The 19,018-nt window shown below is 38.3% G+C and overlaps 2 protein-coding genes across 2 annotated transcripts; one reads left to right on the forward strand and one right to left on the reverse strand.

The window, feature by feature from the left end:
• The first annotated feature begins 4,935 nt into the window (after positions 1 to 4,935).
• On the forward strand, positions 4,936 to 6,113 carry LOC133720951 (sodium/hydrogen exchanger 1-like). Its single transcript, XM_062147441.1, has 6 exons — positions 4,936 to 4,961; positions 5,009 to 5,066; positions 5,149 to 5,200; positions 5,544 to 5,590; positions 5,673 to 5,867; positions 6,039 to 6,113. The coding sequence occupies exons 1-6, from the start codon at positions 4,936 to 4,938 to the stop codon at positions 6,111 to 6,113; spliced, it is 453 nt and encodes a 150-aa protein (XP_062003425.1).
• A 4,838-nt stretch (positions 6,114 to 10,951) lies between these two features.
• On the reverse strand, positions 10,952 to 12,238 carry LOC133720952 (uncharacterized). Its single transcript, XM_062147443.1, has one exon. The coding sequence runs from the start codon at positions 12,236 to 12,238 to the stop codon at positions 10,952 to 10,954; it is 1,287 nt and encodes a 428-aa protein (XP_062003427.1).
• Between the last annotated feature and the right edge of the window lie 6,780 nt (positions 12,239 to 19,018).

Below are 19,018 nucleotides of genomic sequence, written 5' to 3' on the forward strand. Positions count from 1 at the left end.
ATGGTTGATTTTTGATGTTGTCTGAATGGATCAATTCAGACAACAGTTATTATTTCAATGTTGTCCAAGGTTTATTCAGACAATGGTTGATTTTTGATGTTGTCTGATTGTTCAATCACACAACTGTTATTCATTGTCTGTTGTTCAATAACTTTTAAGTCAATACTTGCTAAAATTCTATTGTCTGATTTGGTTTCACACAACTGTTTTTATTCATCTGTTGTCACATTATCTTCAGACAATGCACCCTAAATGCTGTTGTCTGAAGTTAGATTCCCCTAGGCCTCATCATATGGCCCTTGGGCCCTAAGCCCGCCCGGCCCGACCCTTTTTTATTTAGGGTAGGGTATGGATCACACAAATAAAGCCCGGCCCTACCCTACGGCCCAGCCCGATTGAGACCGTAAGGGCTAGGCCCGGCCCGGCCCTTAAAGCCCGGCCCTAAAATTTATATTTTATTTTTGTTATTTTCTATTACATGTGTTATATGTATAAAACTATGGAAGTGTAGAAAATTATTTCAATCTGCCATATTAGGAAATGAGTCTTTTAAATTGAGCCATATTTTGAGAAGAAAAAAATAATTTTTTTTTAAAGAATTAACCGTTAATTCGGCAAAAATGCCGCCGTTTTAATATAATCTTATGGGTATTTTAATATTTACCAATAATTACTGTTAACTAATTAACTGTAATAATTACAAAGCTATTATTTCAAATTGGACAATATATTCATGTAATACCAATTTTGAAATAAATTAAATCAAGTAATCAACATAACTAAAAATAATCAATTGGTCGAGTTGAAACCTTTTTACCAATGTAATGTTAACTTCTTAATGAGCAAAATGGGGGACGAAATGGAATTTTTTAAAATGCACCGCTGGATGTTATTTGTATATGAATATATGTTAGTGGTAGAAATTTCAGCAATTTTCTCCTTCTTTTGGACCTCGATCTACCCGGTCAACTCAATACCCTAAATAGAACATAAAACAAATATGCTCTTAACCGGTCCTTGGAAATTCACTTTTTTCGATCTTTCAGCTCCCACACTCTCATGGGTAGGGGGTCTACTTATGGATGTCAAAATTCCGCAACGTTTGTCCGCGCATGGTGCCGCTCCCCTTAGGGAAGTTTGCTAGCTTGTGCAAAGCGTTGACCGCTCCGTTAGGTGCCTTATTCACGGCGGATCGACCTAATTTCTTTACACAATACCTATCACTATTGTATAAACATATAAGAATTTTCTGATTGATCAATTTTCATTTCAAAATTTTTGGATCGCACATAATCCTTATATGTCTTGTAATGTAGTATAACTAGTTTATTAGGCTTGTTACCCTCCATGAGCAAAATGGGGGACGAAATGGAATTTTTTAAAATGAACCGCTGGATGTTGTTTTCATATGAATATATGTTAGTGGTAGAAATTTCAGCAATTTCCGCATTCGGTTGGACCTCGATCTACCCGGTCAACTCAATACCCTAAATAGAACATAAAACAAATATGCTCTTAACCGGTCCTTGGCAATTCACTTTTTTTGATCATTCAGCTCCCACACTCTCATGGGTATGGGGTCTACTTACGGATGTCAAAATCCCGCAACGTTTGTCCGCGCATGGTGCCGCTCCCCTTAGGGAAGTTTGCTTGTGCAAAGCGTTGACCGCTCCGTTAGGTGCCTTATTCAAGGCGGATCGGCCTAATTTCTTTACACAATACCTATCACTAATGTATAAACATATAAGAATTTTCCGATTGATCGATTTTCATTTCAAAATTTTTGGATCGCACATAATCCTTATATGTCTTGTAATGTAGTATAACTAGTTTATAGGCTTGTTACCCTCCATGAGCAAAATGGGGGACGAAATGGAATTTTTTAAAATTAACCGCTGGATGTTGTTTGCATATGAATATATGTTATTGGTAGAAATTTCAACAATTTCTGCATTCGGTTGGACCTCGATCTACCCGGTGAACTCAATACCCTAAATAGAACATAAAACAAATATGCTCTTAACCGGTCCTTGGCAATTCACTTTTTTCGATCTTTCAGCTCCCACACTCTCATGGGTAGGGGGTCTACATTACGGATGTCAAAATTCTGCAACGTTTGTCCGCGCATGGTGCCGCTCCCTTTAGGGAAGTTTGCTTGTGCAAAGCGTTGACCGCTCCGTTAGGTGCCTTATTCAAGGCGGATCGGCCTAATTTCTTTACACAATACCTATCACTATTGTATAAACATATAAGAATTTTCCGATTGATCGATTTTCATTTCAAAATTTTTGGATCTCACATAATCCTTATATGTCTTGTAATGTAGTATAACTAGTTTATAGGCTTGTTACCCTCCATGAGCAAAATGGGGGACGAAATGGAATTTTTTAAAATGAACCGCTGGATGTTGTTTGCATATGAATATATGTTAGTGGTAGAAATTTCAACAATTTCCGCATTCGGTTGGACCTCGATCTACCCGGTCAACTCAATACCCTAAATAGAACATAAAACAAATATGCTCTTAACCGGTCATTGGCAATTCACTTTTTTCGATCTTTCAGCTCTCACACTCTCATGGGTAGGGGGTCTACTTACGGATGTCAAAATTCCGCAACGTTTGTCCGCGCATGGTGCCGCTCCCCTTAGGGAAGTTTGCTTGTGCAAAGCGTTGACCGCTCCGTTAGGTGCCTTATTCACGGCGGATCGGTCTAATTTCTTTACACAATACCTATCACTATCGTATAAACATATAAGAATTTTCCGATTGATCGATTTTCATTTCAAAATTTTTGGATCGCACATAATCCTTATATGTTTTGTAATGTAGTATAACTAGTTTATTAGGCTTGTTACCCTCCATGAGCAAAATGGGGGACGAAATGGAATTTTTTAAAATGAACCGCTGGATGTTATTTTCATATGAATATATGTTAGTGGTAGAAATTTCAGCAATTTCCGCCTTCGTTTGGACCTCGATCTACCCGGTCAACTCAATACCCTAAATAGAACATAAAACAAATATGCTTTTAACCGGTCCTTGGAAATTCACTTTTTTCAATATTTCAGCTCCCACACTCTCATGGGTAGGGGGTCTACTTATGGATGTCAAAATTCCGCAACGTTTGTCCGCGCATGGTGCCGCTCCCCTTAGGGAAGTTTGCTTGTGCAAAGCGTTGACCGCTCCGTTAGGTGCCTTATTCACGGCGGATCGGCCTAATTTCTTTACACAATACCTATCACTATTGTATAAACATATAAGAATTTTCCGATTGATCGATTTTCATTACAAAATTTTTGGATCGCACATAATCCTTATATGTCTTGTAATGTAGTATAACTAGTTTATTAGGCTTGTTACCCTCCATGAGCAAAATGGGGGACGAAATGGAATTTTTTAAAATGCACCGCTGGATGTTATTTGCATATGAATATATGTTAGTGGTAGAAATTTCAGCAATTTCGGCCTTCGTTTGGACCTCAATCTACCCGGTCAACTCAATACCCTAAATAGAACATAAAACAAATATGCTCTTAACCGGTCGTTTGGACCTCTGATATGTATTTACTCCTTTCACTACCAGAAAACTTCTCTTTTACGAAGCGCAATTTACGGCGTGTATTCCTTGCACGCCGTAAAAGACTATCTTTTACGGCGTGTTTTTTTGTGCGCTGTAAAAGACTTATCTTTATGATCTTTTACGGCGTTCAATTCGTGTGCGCCGTAAATTTCACAATGCATTTACAGCGCATATTCTATGTGCGCCGTAAAAGACTTATCTTTATGATCTTTTACGGCGTGTTTTTAATGTGCGCCGTAAAAGACTTTCCAATTTAATCTTTTATGGCGCGTTTTTAATGTGCCCCGTAAATGCCAAAAAAATTTGAAGACCCCGCTATTATTTTTGGCTCAAATTCTAATTTCCCTCTTTTTGAAGTTTGCTATGAAAACCCACGAGATTGAGCTGAAAAAAGAAATGAAAAAAACTCTCCCAAAGCCCGTCTCTCTCGTCCTCCCTCTCTATCCATCATAGCAAACACCCAAATTCACCTACCCATGTAATCCTCGGATCTTCCACCTTCGAATTTCCGATGGCGTTTCCCTACACAAACCTCATGCTCGCTCTCTCTCTCTCTCTCTCTCTCTCTCTCTACCTCTCCCTCGCCCTCTCCGCCTTCATCCTCGCTGAATGCCGTCCCATTGGTGTAAAGGAATCTGGTCATCAGGTGAGTGAGTACTTCTCTCACATCTCCCCCAAAACTCAATTGGAGCTTGTTTCTGATTTTTTTTTCAAATTCCTTCAGATCTGAGGAAGAATGTGCATCTGGTGTTGAAGAAGTGTGAGAGCCCATCACCACGGTCACCTCCTCGGACTCGACCTTGGCCGCAATGGTCGTCGCCCATTTCCTCATCTCCGCCTGTGCAGGTAACTATTTGATTCTTATTCTGATACTTTCAGCGTCTCTCTCTGTTGCGGCCACCAAGATGAAGGCTTTTCTCTGTTCGATTTCTTCTCTCTCTCTCTCTCTCTCTCTCTCCTCTTCCTGGGTATCGCTGATCTAACCTCCTTCGTTTGTGTTTTGCAGTTCAACATCGCCAACCTCACCACCGGTTGCCAGAAGAAGTTGGAGATCGATGACGACCATAAACTGTAATGTTTTTATCGATTTCGGTTTTGTGTGAAATGGCTTTCTTGTTTACATCATTCATTTCCAGTATTAATTTTAGTTTTCTGTAGCCATTGTGTTTATAGTTTCAAGAGGCTTTTGTGTTTGGCTAAGTGATATGCTCTTCATAGTTTGATATTAGCTTTGTGTATCAAATTCGTTGTAGAATTAAGAGTTATACTGTTATGTTTTAAACAAGCTTTCATGCATGTTTAATTTATAATCTTGTACACGGATTAGCAAATTTTTATATGTATATAGTTGTGAATGGGCTATGATGTTTATAAAGATGTGTACTTTCTTGTTTATATAAATGTTCATACTTATGTTCTGGATGCAGGAGTGCCTCTTCTGACAAGAGGAACTCACAGGAATTGAGTGGAGATGCCTTTGGAGAGGTATGAAACCTGCCATTGTTTTGTCATTTGAATGACCCTTGTTTGAGTTCTCTATCTTGAAAGACTTTAAATTGTGAAACAGGAATTTAAGGGATATGTCTTTAAGATTATGGGAGGCTGTGTGACAAGCGAGGGTTCATGAACATACAAGTCTTTTTTGGATATGATGTAGAGAAAATGAGCAGTTACTGACCTAAACATACAAGCTTGTTATGCTTTCAATGATTTGTGTACTAGGGTGCATTATTGGACAAACTGATAGCTGAAAAACTTTTGGCAATAAAGGATTGCAGGCTATTGGTCCCAGTGATACTAATTCATATTTGTAGAGCACCGAAGGGTGGAATTTTACAAAGTGAAAAGTCATTGCTTATAATTGATCTTTTTCAATTGCTTTTGTGCATGTTCCAATCTTGTGGCATATTGATGGTTCTGTGATTGTCGTTTTTGAACTGTACTGCTTTCCTATGTGTGCAGCTGTTGGTGCCATATTGTCAGTAACCGATTCAGTTTGTACATTGCAGGTAACCTTATAAACTCAGTCTAAATACATGTTTCATGAACTGACTTCTAACTTTCAGGCGTGATGGTTTTTTCATGTTAAAGGTTCTTAGTCAAGATGACACTCCCTTTCTCTACATTGTCGTATTCGGGGAGGGAGTAGTGAATGATGCTACCTCTATCGTGCTCTTCAATGCAGTACAATCACTAGACGTGAGCAATGTCAGCGGTCTTACAGCCTTGAAATTGTTAGGCACCTTTCTTTACCTCTTCTTCACCAGCACTCTTCTTTGTATAGCAGTAAGTTGTAGAATATTGGTTATTTTGCTTATACCTTGCTTTGAGAACTCACTTTGGACTAAATCATGAAATAAAGCTCAATTTTCTACTATTGATGTTATGATTAGGAGAAAATTGAGCGCTTATTACTAAGTTTGGGATGTTCTAACTTGCTTCGTTACTATGTTTCAGGCTGGTCTTATAAGCGCTTATATCATAAAAACACTCTACTTTGGAAGGTATGAGGGAACACTTCTGGAATGTTGACCCATTATTTGGTGCTGCATTCATTTCTGTATGTATAAACTATATATATTCCAGGACTAGTAGTCACTTATGGTCCAGTGGTGTACATACCGGATATCCTAGCTTTATGTTACAAAGTCCTAGCAATAATTCCTGCACATTAACTATGTCTTTTGTTTCAGTGGCAGCGACGATCCGAATTGTTCTACACCCAAAAGGATGTTGATGTTGTGAGGTCAGAGTGGGCTAAGTTTGTGATGAAGTATCATATTGCATAGCTGTGATGGTTGTTCAAGGCAGGGCTCTTATTTTGGTATTTTGATCACCTGCCTCCTGCTAGCTGGTTTAAGTTTTTGCTTTAGTTATAGGCATGGTTAATGCGCAGTTGAAGGCATTTTTGTTTTGGTATTTTGATGAGCCTCCTGCTAGCTAGTTTTAGTTTTAGGCATGGTAAATGCGCAGTTGAAGGTATTTTTGTTTTGGTATTTTGATGAGCCTCCTGCTAGCTAGTTTTAGTTTTTGCTTTAGTTATAGGCATGGTTAATGCAATGTGGACGCGTTTATGTTTCCGGCTTTATGCAGTTATAGCCACTTAGGCAATGTTAATTCTTATGTAAATGTTGGGATGAATATTGCTGATGAATGAAATGGCTTTTGGAATCAAGGATGTGTTCAATTGTACAGAATGTATGTCTTCTCTTATATCTCAGACAATTCAAAACCAACAGCAAACCATTGTCTAACAAATGAACATGATGAAAAAAGAAGGAAAAATCTGTTGTCTGAATCATCTATCTACAATGGTTATTAAACATATTCAGTTGTCTAACAAGATATAACACAAAAAAATAATAATATGTTCTGTTGTCTGATGAAAACGAAGACCACAGAGAATTGAAAACCTACAATTGTATGAATTGATAAACTACTACAGCATCTTGGGAGGCCATATGGTTGAAAAGAGACTTTAAGGATCCATGAAGCAAGAAAGCTGTAGTTCAAGAAAATCTCAGACAACAGTTTATTTTAGGATGCAATAGTATGAAGCAATAATACATAATGGCTTTAATAGTTTTGCTCTTGTCTTGTTCAAAGTCAGTCAATAGTATTCAATTACTTTGCAGATGTACAAGTTTCCTTCAGACAACAGTTTTTTTACAAATTAATGTTCTCTAAATTTTCATTACACGTCCATATTCTTCTAGGGTATGTCAATTGAAATTACTTTGCACAATGTTAAGTTGCTAATTGCTGTTGTTCTTCGTGGTATTCAGACAACAGACAATATAGTAGTCGCTGTTGTAGTAAACTTTATCAGACGACAGTTTTTGGTATTATTGCTGTTGTTCTTCGTGGTATTCAGACAACAGACAATATAGTAGTTGTTGTTGTAGTAAACTTTATCAGACGACAGTTTTTTGGTATTGTCTGATTATGTATCAGACGGCATTGAGATAGACAACAGCAAACTCTATAATCAGACGACAGTGAAAAACTGTCGTCTGATTCCGAAATTGGTGTAGTGCTTCTTCAGTCTGTACACATGGTTCAAGTGATGTGGATCTTGAAAACCTTGAGGTTGTTCCACATAAACTTCCTCGTGTAACACACCATTGAGAAATGCAGTTTTGACATCCATTTGATATAGTTTGAATCTGAGATGACATGACACAGACAATAGTAATCTCACAGATTCTAATCGTGCAACAGGAGCAAAAGTTTCATCAAAATCAAGTCCCTCGACTTGTGAGTATCCCTGAGCCACTAACCTAGCTTTATTTCTAATCACATTTCCTTTTTCATCACTTTTGTTTCTGAAGATCCATTTGGTTCCTATAATGTTGCAGTTACTAGGTCGAGGTACCAAGTACCACACATCATTCCTAGTAAATTGATTCAGCTCTTCCTGCATAGCACTAATCCAGTGATCATCTAACAAGGCTTCCTTAACATTTTTTGGTTCAATTAAGGACACGAAACCAAAATGGGATATCACATTCATACTTATCAGATTTTCATTGATAAAGCATAATAGAGCATTTCCTTTACTTACCTCATCCTGACTTACCTGAGCTACAGCTTGCCTTCTTGTTACCAGTCTATCTGATATATTACCAATGATGTCCTTACTAGAGTGATCTTTTTGTACCTGCTTGTAGCCTCTTCTCAAGGTGGGGGCAGGTTCAAAGATTTCCTCTTCTTCAGCTTGAATGTCCTTGCTCGTTGTTGTTGTGATTGAAGAGGATGACGTATCTGCACATGTTTCTTCCTGTTTTATATATTCATCATTAATAGAGACATTAATAGACTCCATAACAACACGAGTTCGTTTGTTATAGACTCTGTAGGCCCTACTATTCAAGGAATACCCCAGAAATACACCATCATCACTTCTAGCATCAAACTTCCCGAGATGCTCTCTGTCTCGTAGAATGTAGCAGGGACTTCCGAAAACATGAAAATGTCCTACATTTGGTTTCTTTCCTTTCCATATCTCATATGCTGTCTGATCAGTACCTGCTCTCAAGAACACGCGATTAATTGTATAGCATGCAGTACTTATAGCTTCAGCCCAAAAATTTGTACTTAATCCTGCTGCATGTAGCATAACACGAGCCATGTCCAGCAGAACCCTATTTTTCCTTTCCACAATGCCGTTTTGTTGTGGTGTAATAGGAGCTGAGAACTCATGAGACACACCAAGCTCACAAAAATAGTTAGCAAAGGAAGTGTTTTTAAATTCTGTGCCATTATCTGATCTTACCCTCACTATGCTAGTATCAAATGATTTCTTTTCAATTATCAATTTTTGACTCAGATTCTTAAATGATTCAAAAGTTTCACCCTTATCTTTCAAGAAATTTACCCAAGTATATCGTGAGAAATCATCCACAACAACTAGTATATAGCTCTTACCTCCAATGCTCTCAGATTGAGCAGGTCCCATCAGATCCATATGTAATAGTTCCAGTACCTTTGTGGTCGTTGCTGAGTTTACCACCTTGTGAGGTGCCTTGGTTTGCTTTCCAATTTTACAATCACCACAAATCTTGTCTGTTTTACCATTTAGATTAGGCAGACCCCTAACACATTGCTTGGAGGATAGCTTCAGCAAATCTTGATAGTTCACCTATCCCATTCTTCTGTGCCAAAGCTCAAATGTTTCCTCTGTGGATCTTACAGATAAACAGGACTGCAGGTTGAAATTTTCATTAGCTTGAATATGATAGCAGTTATCAAAAGATCTCTTACCTCCCATGATACTTTCTCCTTTCTGATTCATCACCAAACACCTGTGTTTGTTGAACCAAACATCTTCATAGTCATCAGCCAAATGGCTGATACTGATTAGATTTGCAGTTAAGCCTTCAACATACAGCACATTTTTAAGATTTGGTATACCTGGAGTGTTTACTGTGCCCCAAGCTAGGATACTTGCTTTTCGTCCATCTCTAAAGGTGACTGAACCGGTCGTGCTTTCATCCTCAAATGAGGTAAACCAGGCTTTGTCTCCAGTCATGTGCCTGGAACAACCACTGTCTACATACCAGAAATCTCGTTGCTTGTCAACCAAGGCGGTTAAAGCTACCAGGCAAGTGGCCTCTATATGAGTAGTTTGCTGATCTGAACTAGCACTTGTCAAAGAAGATGAATCATCAGTTTCTTTAGTAAGGGCTAAAAGACACTTACTTGTAATTTTCTCGGTCCAGATAGGCTTTCCTATTTTGGTTTGAAAGTCTTTCTGAGAGAACATATCAGTTAGTTTATTAAGGAGTTTCTTCTGTTCTCTAAGTTCACATTGTAAAGATTCAACAGTACATTTTTCTTGAGAAACTTGAGAGATTAACAATCTTTCTTTACACCTAGGTCTGATATGGCCTATCTTACCACAGTGATGACAAGTTGGAATAAAAGTTCTAAAGTTAGGATACCTGTTTTGACAAGTGGGAGATTCTTGGTCAACTTTTACCTGAGGAGTGTGTGCTGGCTGACCTTCCTTCATGTTTCTCAGTATTGAGACTTGATCATCATATGCGATGTTAACGTTAGTGACCGAGGGGTCTCTAGTTAGCTTTAGTGAGAGAGAGAGAGAGAGAGAGAGAGAGAAAGAGAATGATACAAGCGAAGTATAGTGGTTCACCTCCCGCCTTAACGGGAGACTACGTCCACTTGAAAGCTTAACTAGTATGTGTTGAGCCTTGCGGCCTAACATGATTACAAAGTGTGTTGTAATGGAGTGTGTTGAGTTGTGGGAGGAGAGTTCATTTTATAGGTGAAGGAAGCCATCTCCTTTACATTTTCTTAGATGTGGGACAAGAACCCACTATTCTAGTCTAGAAAGGCATATTGTGGAGGCAACTTGGCAAGGCCGGAAAGGTGGCTTTCCGGCGACGGATTTGCGACTTCCGGATACCGTAGCGTAGCTTGAACATAGGGCTACAAGATGCAAGTAGTGGTTGGGCCTCACCATGGCTTGTGGGTGTCCCAAAGAGCGTGTTACTTATGCTTGGTGAGATAGCAAATACTCCATATTGTTGGAGGTATGTACATGCGACTTCCTCCTTTTTGACTGGTGATCCAGATGCTCTTACAAACTTTGTACTTTTGGAATTCTCTCCTGTGTATCCTAACCCAAAGGTGTCATGTGGTGCTCTTCCTGCCCCAAGTAATTTGGTCATAGTGCTAGAGCTGACCTCAAATCTGGTGAATTTTTCTTGAGTCGATTTTAGTTCATCTTGTAGAGACTCATTTTTTGCCAATAACTCCAGATTCAGAACTTGTTGTCCCCTCACGTCCAGTTCCAGCATTTTGATTTTGTTGAGATATTCAGCCTTTTCAGCCTTCCAACTTGATGAGCCCTAATCACTCGACGAGATAGCCATCTCAGTAACAAGGCTGCTTCTTTCCTGTTCCCATGTGGATTGTGAAGTCTCCAACATGTGCTCCACTTTTTCTTTTTCTGTTCTTAGAAATTCAACTTCCTTTTCTAAGCTTAAGTTTCTTAGTAATGTGGCCTTTGAAGCTTTGTAGAGTTGTTTGTAGCGGATATTTGTTTCATCATCAGAAAAAGCCTCGTCACTGTCAGAATCAGGTAGAAGTGACGATACAAGAGCCAAATTTTCCACTTCTTGAGACTCATCATCACTCCAAGTTGAAAGAAGAGACTTGTTGTTGTTGTTTCCATGCTTCCTATTTCCACAGTCAGTAGAGATATGGCCATAGCCACCACACTCATAGCATTTAGGTTTTCCAGAGTGAGTTCCCTTGAAGCTTCCTTTCCCACTCTTGCCATTGTAGTCACTGCCGCTACTGCTTCCTCCATAGGTGTTTTTCCTAGAAGCATTGGGATTTCTAGAGGAGTTCTTGCTTTTGAGAAATCTTTTGAATTCCTTTGTCAGTAGAGCAAGATCTAGTGTTTCTTCTTCCTCTTCAACTCCTTTTGCTGCCTTGAAGGCTACACCTTTATTTTTCTTCTCAGGTTTTAACCTCATCTCATAAGTTTTGAGATTGCCAATGAGCTCATCAAGTGGGTACTCATCAATATCAAATGAATCCTCTATACTAGTGACTTTTGAATGGAATTTTTCTGGCAAGGCCCTAAGAATTTTTTTGACAATCTTATCTTCATCAAAATGTGCTCCCAGACTACGACATTGACCGAAAATTTTGAGAATTCTACCATGGAAATCATCAATGGTTTCATCATCTCCCATAGTCATAGTTTCGAACTCAAAGATCAGTGCTTGTAATTTCTGGGCACGTACCTTTTTATTTCCTTCATATGTAGTCTGTAGAAGATCCCATGCCTGCTTGGTAGTATCACAGTGACTGATCCTCAGTTTTTCCCGTTCAGATAGGGCTGTGAAAATGATGTTCTTAGCCTTGAAATCTGCTTGCAGATCACGAACTTCTTCCTCAGTCCAGTCCTTCCTTGGTTTGGGAGTGGCAGTGGAAGAGCTTTCTCCTTTTGTTTTTATCATAGGTATAGTCCAGCCATTTTCTAAAATATTCCACACATGTTCATCTTGAGCATAGAGATATGATTTCATGTATATTTTCCACTGAGTATATTTTTCACATCCACCTTCGAACCATGGAGGATTATTTATAGATCCACCAACAGCCCTATCACGTGAATGTTCCATGTTTCCTGGGATCACTAGAAAGTTCTAGAACCCGCTCTGATGCCAAGTGAAAATACTAGATGGAACAAGTATTGAAGAAAATGTTTTACTTCAACGAATTTATCCAAGGAAAATGCAATTCACAACACGGAGATTTGCTGACGCAGTGTAAACCTCTCCACTGAGGAAACTTCACTACGTGGCTTTTAACGTAGCCAACACGAAAGAAACAATCCAATATGAAACACTAGAGTTTACAGAATACAAGTAGTATTGTTCATAACAAACACTTTCATTTAGCAACAAATGCTAACTTGTTTTACAACTGTTCTAACTCCTAATATAACATTCTAAGTAATCTATCTTCAACCTTCCTTGCTCTCAAGTGAATCACTGATCTCGAGAATGAATGCAAGAGATTATGCAATAGAATACAAGAAACAAGTAGAGAGTGTTTTTCCGAAACTGATTTGAGCAAAAGCGAGTTGTTCACGTAAGAACAATTTTATGCAAAAAAAACTCTACGTCTAACTTCAGTTTCGAAACCTTTTATAAGGGAGGAAAACTCCCCCTCAATCAAATCTTTTCTTAATTATCAAATAAGATAAATATGGAAAGATGTAAAACTGAAATCAACACTTTCCTATTTATCTACCATGCATGTCAAAAATCTTTAATGCAAATGTATACCAAATCAATTTGATCGACATGCATATCAATTTAAATCATCTAGCATGATTTGAAATGAATACCACTTATACTCAAGATCAGTGAGAGTGATCTTCCTTGATTTTCTCTTGATGATCCGATCTTGCATACTTCTTTGATTTTCTTTAAGCCTCCGAACAAGTAGAAGAGATCCTCTTCTAAGCTTTGCATTTTTCGGATTTCCTTGTAGCTTTGGGAAAGTCATGTGTTGAATAGGGATAGTCCAATATACTTACACATATAGTATGTCATGAGATCATACAGAGGCCGTGAATCTCGTACGAGAGCGTGGAGCATCACGTATGAGAAGATCTTAGGCCTCGTTTAGTTTACGGAAAGGAAAGTAATTTCTTTATTTTTCTCATGGGAAGGAATATAAAATTTCCCAAAAATTTTCCATTCTGATGTTTGGTAAGAAGAAAAGTTGTTAAAAAGCTTGTAAATAATGTAATAAAATAATATGTTGTAAGTAATAAATGTAAGGAAAGAATGAGGAAAAATGATTCCTTTGGGGTTTGAAAGGAACCACTTTCCCCCTTATTTTCCTTTTTTTAGGAAAATATTTCCTTTCCTTTTGCATCCCAAACGCAAGAAATGAACAAATTTCATTTCCTGATGCTTACTTTCCACGAATCAAACGCGACTTTAGATCTTGAACGGGAGGTCGTGAATCTTATAGAGAAGGCACTAATTCTGTAGAGGATGCACGACCATGCATCTTGTATAAGAGAGCTTGAATCTAGTATTAGAGGCACCGAAAACATGTCAAGGAGGCCATGATTCTCGTAGAGGCACCAAAATCATGCCAAAGAGGCCATGCATCTCGTACAAGAGGGCCTGAGATCTTGAACAGAAGAATATAAACTCTCATGAGGCCCTTATCTTGTAAGGAGGCATCGAGATCATGCCGAGGAGGCCATACATCTCTTAAGGGAGAGCCTAAATCCCGTATAGGAGTCACCGATCATATCAAGGAGGCCATGTGACTGGCGTTGATCCCTTTTTCGTCTTTTTGAGCACTTTCATCGAATTTCTATCTTCAATTAAATCTCCACCAATACTTCCGAATTGGCCTTCGCTCTCTTTGTACCATATGATCATCCATGTGTGTAGATCATCCTGATAAATTTCAGGACCTGGTTTACCATACTTTGGCCGAAAATATTGCCGGAATCTGTACAGGTCCGGTTTTACAGTTTTTGTCTTCTAGCGTAGAAAATTGTACGGATCTTTTGAAGATCTTCCACTCCAAACCAACACTTATACTTTTCATACGAAATGATTCTCAGGATTTCTAGAATTTCAGCTCATTTGGAGTTTATTTGTTCAGTCTGCCACTCATTCTTCCTTTCCTAGCTCGGTTTCTCCTAGTCAGAGTACGAAAAGGTGTAAAGATTGACTTTTTAGCGCATTTCCAAACTTCTCCATCATTTCCTAACATGATAAAGAAAACATAATAAATATATATAAACAAACACAAAGGTTAAGTGAAAGTGTAAGTTTAAGGGAATAATTACTAGGTAATTATGGACCTAACATCATTCATTACATATAAGAGGGCCTGAGATCATCAACGAGAAGCCCTGAATCTTGTAAAAGCACCGAGTTCATGTCAAGAAGGCGGTATATCTCATACGAGAGAGCTTGAGATCTCGAACAGGAGACCGTGAAATCATGTCAAGGAAGCCATGAATCTTGTAGAGAAAACTATCCTGTAGACGAGGTCCTGAGATCATGTCGAGGAGGTCATGCATCGCGTAAGAGAGGGCCTAAATCTCATAGAGGATGCAATAAATCTCGTAAAGGAGGCACCGATCCTGTAAAGGAGGCTATCGCGTCATGACAAGGTGACCAAGACAGCTTGGGCAAGCAACAAGACTTCTTGTATCGATTCCTACAGACAGCGCCAAATGTTTATGTTATAACTCAAAAGCTAAGTAAGAAGCACTAGAGAGATAGAGAGTGACACTGTGACACAAAATGTATAGTGGTTCACTTCAGCCCTGAGGGGATGCTACGTCTACTTAAAATGATTCGCTATGGGTGTGGTCTTAGAGGCCATTGTAGTAATACTAGTGTGGAGAAGTCCTCTCTACATTACATATTTCCACTGTGGGATATAAGAGGAATCTTCATGGTTATTGCTTATCTTGAAGCTTTTAAGAGAGCATGAAAGGATGGTCTCCCTGCAAGATTTCGTTTGACTTCTACTATAGGTCCATAACGAGTTAGCTTGAGTGTCGTTGTAGGTTGAATATGTTGTAGGCTGTGTGAGTTGTCCAAGAGATTATTGCTTGTGCTTGATGGTATGTGATATAGGTAATATGAACAAAATCGAAATGTTTTGAAGTTAAGTCTGTTTGAGTAAACTTGGTAATTATCAGTACCCACATTTCCAATATCAGATTGATCGCTAAATCACTAAAACATTTCCAAGCTGTAGGTGTGATTTGAAACATTATCAAGTTAATGATGAATGTTGGCTCATCTGATAGATTCAGATGAATTGGAAATTGAAAGGTTGATTGATGATAAGTGTGCTGGTGTACCATCAGTGGCAAAGATATATACCATTGACATTTTCATTTTGAATCTTGATCATGCATGATTTATTTTGATTCTTTATTTTTTCTTCTGTCAATTATCAAACATATATGCATCACACATCAAGGATATAAGATGCTGAAATTACTAGAGCAACTTGAACCTTCAGGCAATAAAGCAACAACTATAACATATGATATCAAATAGGATATTAAATTTCAACGCAATATCTAGAGAAAGTTAAGAGTCCCTAATTCTGAATTGTTAATAGAGAAAAATTCAGCTACCGTCCCCAAACTATTCTGCCAAGGTCATTTTGATACCCGAACTCTCAAAAGTATCAATGTGATACCCAAAGACCCAAATTAGCATCAACGTGATACTTCCGTCCAAAAATTTTTACGGCGCCGTTTGTTTGCTGACGTGGCAAGCACGTGGGTCCAAAAACAAAAGTGAAATGACCCATTTACCCTTCTTTTTTTTTGAGAAAAATTCAGCTATCGTCCCCAAACTATTCTGCCAAGGCCAATTTGATACCCGAACTCTCAAAAGTATCAATATGATACCCAAAGACCTAAATTGGCATCAACGTGATACTTCCGTCTAAAATTTCTGACGGCACCGTTTGTGTTGTTGACGTGGCAAGCACATGGGTAAAAAAAAAAAGGTGAAATGACCCGTTTACCCAAATCGAGCAATTGACAGTGTGTGGGAGAAGCCAAAGGTACCAAGTACCAGCTGCCAAGTCTTTTTCTTGATCTAATTGTGCTCAAATGCTATCTGGGTTGGTTTTGCTTTTTTGGTTTATACTGGGTTTGTTTTTAGTTCTTGTATACATGAATTCATAGTTATATGTTGCTTTGACCTTGTGATTGTGATTTTGATCAGAGTATCTGTTGTTACTGACATGACAGTGGCAGTGGAGGAAGATGACGCTGAGGTTGTGGCGGTAGAGGAGGGCGTTTGATGAACGGAGGTTCTATTAGCGAATGGGTGACGGTCTTTGCGAAGAAAGAAGATGGTTGGTGGAGCTAAGGTTCACCAGAATTTGGTGTGCAGCGAACCAGTTTCCCAGTTGGTTGTCCCGAAAGAGGAAAGTTGCTGGGCGGAGAAGAAGGAAATCAATTTTGGCAGAGAAGAAGACATGGGCGTCTCTCGGTGCCCAGAGCAGTTTTCTGGGTGCAGAAAGATTTGATTTTTTTTTTTTTTTGTTAATCGTGTCACCCAACTTTGGTTTCGGGTCCGTCCGAGTTGAGTGCGAAGAACATGAATTTGTAGCGGGAATTGGAGAGGATGATGGCAGTGTTGGTGATGGTTTGGGCGGAAGGGAAGGAGATGAGAGAGAGGAGGAGGCGAGAGAAGAAGAGGAGGACTGAGGTTGAAGAAGAAGCATAAGCCATTTTTCTTTGATTCTTGGGTGGAGGAGAAGGAGCGGAGCTTGCGGCGGTTTGGCTAGAACAATATCCCAGAAGAACAAGAACAAGAACAAGAAAAATAAATGAAAAGAAAAAAAAAGAATTAACAAAAAAAAGAAGGGTAAATTGGTCATTTCACTTTTTTAAGGGCCCACGTGCTTGCCACGTCAGTAAACAGATAGCGCCGTTAGAGATTTTTGACGGAAGTATCACGTTGATGTCAAAATACGTCTTTGGGTATCACATTGATACTTTTGAGAGTTCGGGTATCAAATTGGCCTTGGCACCATAGTTTGAGAACGGTAGCTGAAATTTTCTATAAAAAAAAAAATGAAAATTAACAAAAAAAGAGTAAAAAGTCGATTTTGCCCTTCTTTTTTTTTACCCACGTGCTTGCCACGTCAACAAACAAACGACGCCGTCAGAAATTTTGGACGGAAGTATAACGTTGATGCCAATTTAGGTCTTTGGGTATTACATTGATATTTTTGAGGGTTTGGGTATTAAATTGGCCTTGGCAGAATAGTTTGGGGACGGTAACTGAACTTTTCTCTTGTTAATATGGGACTACTAAACTTTGTCCATAATCCAGTCGGGAGTCGACTTCTCATTCTCACGTGTGAAAAAATTTGAGCAAGGCTATGAACATCTCCAAATCTCTCCATTGCTGCACCCCCTCTTCTCTTTAATTAAGTTCCCATTCTTTTACAATAGCTTGCCGGTCAACCTACATTGCAATCCAAACTCAAATACTTATCTTCTTTAGTTCTTCTCTCTTTCATTGACTAGTTGGGAAAAAGCGGATTTGGATCTCATCCCATATTTTGGATGACAGGTACCTCTAATTTAATAGCTAGTTAGTCCTCCCCCCTTCTCATTTTTAACAATTATTATGGTTCTTCCGTCCAATGAACTCAAATGATAGCCATCATAGCACATTTTCTGGACACCGATCTCTTCTTTCTCTCGCCAAACAATTTGTACCTTTCACTTAATGACGCCACACAGGTAGCTGGGTTTTCCCGATTTAACATAACCGCCCTTGTCCAAAGGGCTTCAACAATGAAACATTGCAAAGACTGGTGGACAGGTAGTTAGTCTCTTTTTCAAAAAAGGATGTAGCCATGCTTGTGCCTAATCTAGGCAACTTAGAACACCGAGTCTTCCTATAATTTATTCCATGTCTCCTATGCGTCAAAGCAAAGAATTATTCATTCTCAAAAAAAAAAAAAAAAAACAAAGAATTATTGACTAGAAGATAGTGCGCATGCAAATGCAAATTAACTATAACCACCGTCGACTATTAATTGTATCTTATTTTCTTCCTAACAGTTTGTAAGGAAGTGATTGGGAGATATAGGTATAAATGTGAAAACTTGAGAATTATGGGTTTAGGTGTGCACAATGACATGGAAAAATTCTTAATGAAGGTCATTTGTATATATCCTATTTTAAGTTTAGAGTGGTCGGAGTACGGAAGAGGCTGTATCCTGTTGATTGTTATTTTTAAATTTTGAGTGACAAAAATTGATGGAAAAAATTAAAATGATAAAATACTTGATAATATTTTTACGGTTGAGAAATCAACTCTCATTCTGTATTATTATCGCTTTTCACCATTGATTTTGATGGAATAATTCTATATTCTAACTTCTATTTCAATAGGTCTTTAGAAGAATGATGCGTTCTAGAAAGTCAGAAACACCGCAGATAAATAGTAGAAATGAAAGAGAGAAAAAAGTGAGAGATTTCGGAATTGCGAGGAGCACGAATGAAAGAAAAATGTCACTGTACCAAAAAAAAGGGAAGAAAAATGTTGGTTTTAAAGTTGCTTCAATCATGTCCACCTAAATTTCAACTATGTGGACCAAACTTTCAATCATGCTTAAGGAATCTCATAAAGTGTTAATCAATTATTGACATGTGCTATGCCACCTAACATAAGTTAAATAATTAGGAAGCTGAAAAAAATGAAAATAAAAAATTGGCGTAGGTTCAAGTTTGGTCTGTCGATTTGACATGTGCTATTCGAAACGATGTAATCGTTATCTGATTCAATGAAACTATCTTTTTAAAAAAAAAAAAAAAAAAGTCATATGGTTCAAGTCATTTGTATTCAATTTTATGTCTCTGG

The sequence above is a fragment of the Rosa rugosa genome, chromosome 7, assembly GCF_958449725.1.
Source record: "Rosa rugosa chromosome 7, drRosRugo1.1, whole genome shotgun sequence".
Lineage (NCBI taxonomy): Eukaryota > Viridiplantae > Streptophyta > Magnoliopsida > Rosales > Rosaceae > Rosa > Rosa rugosa.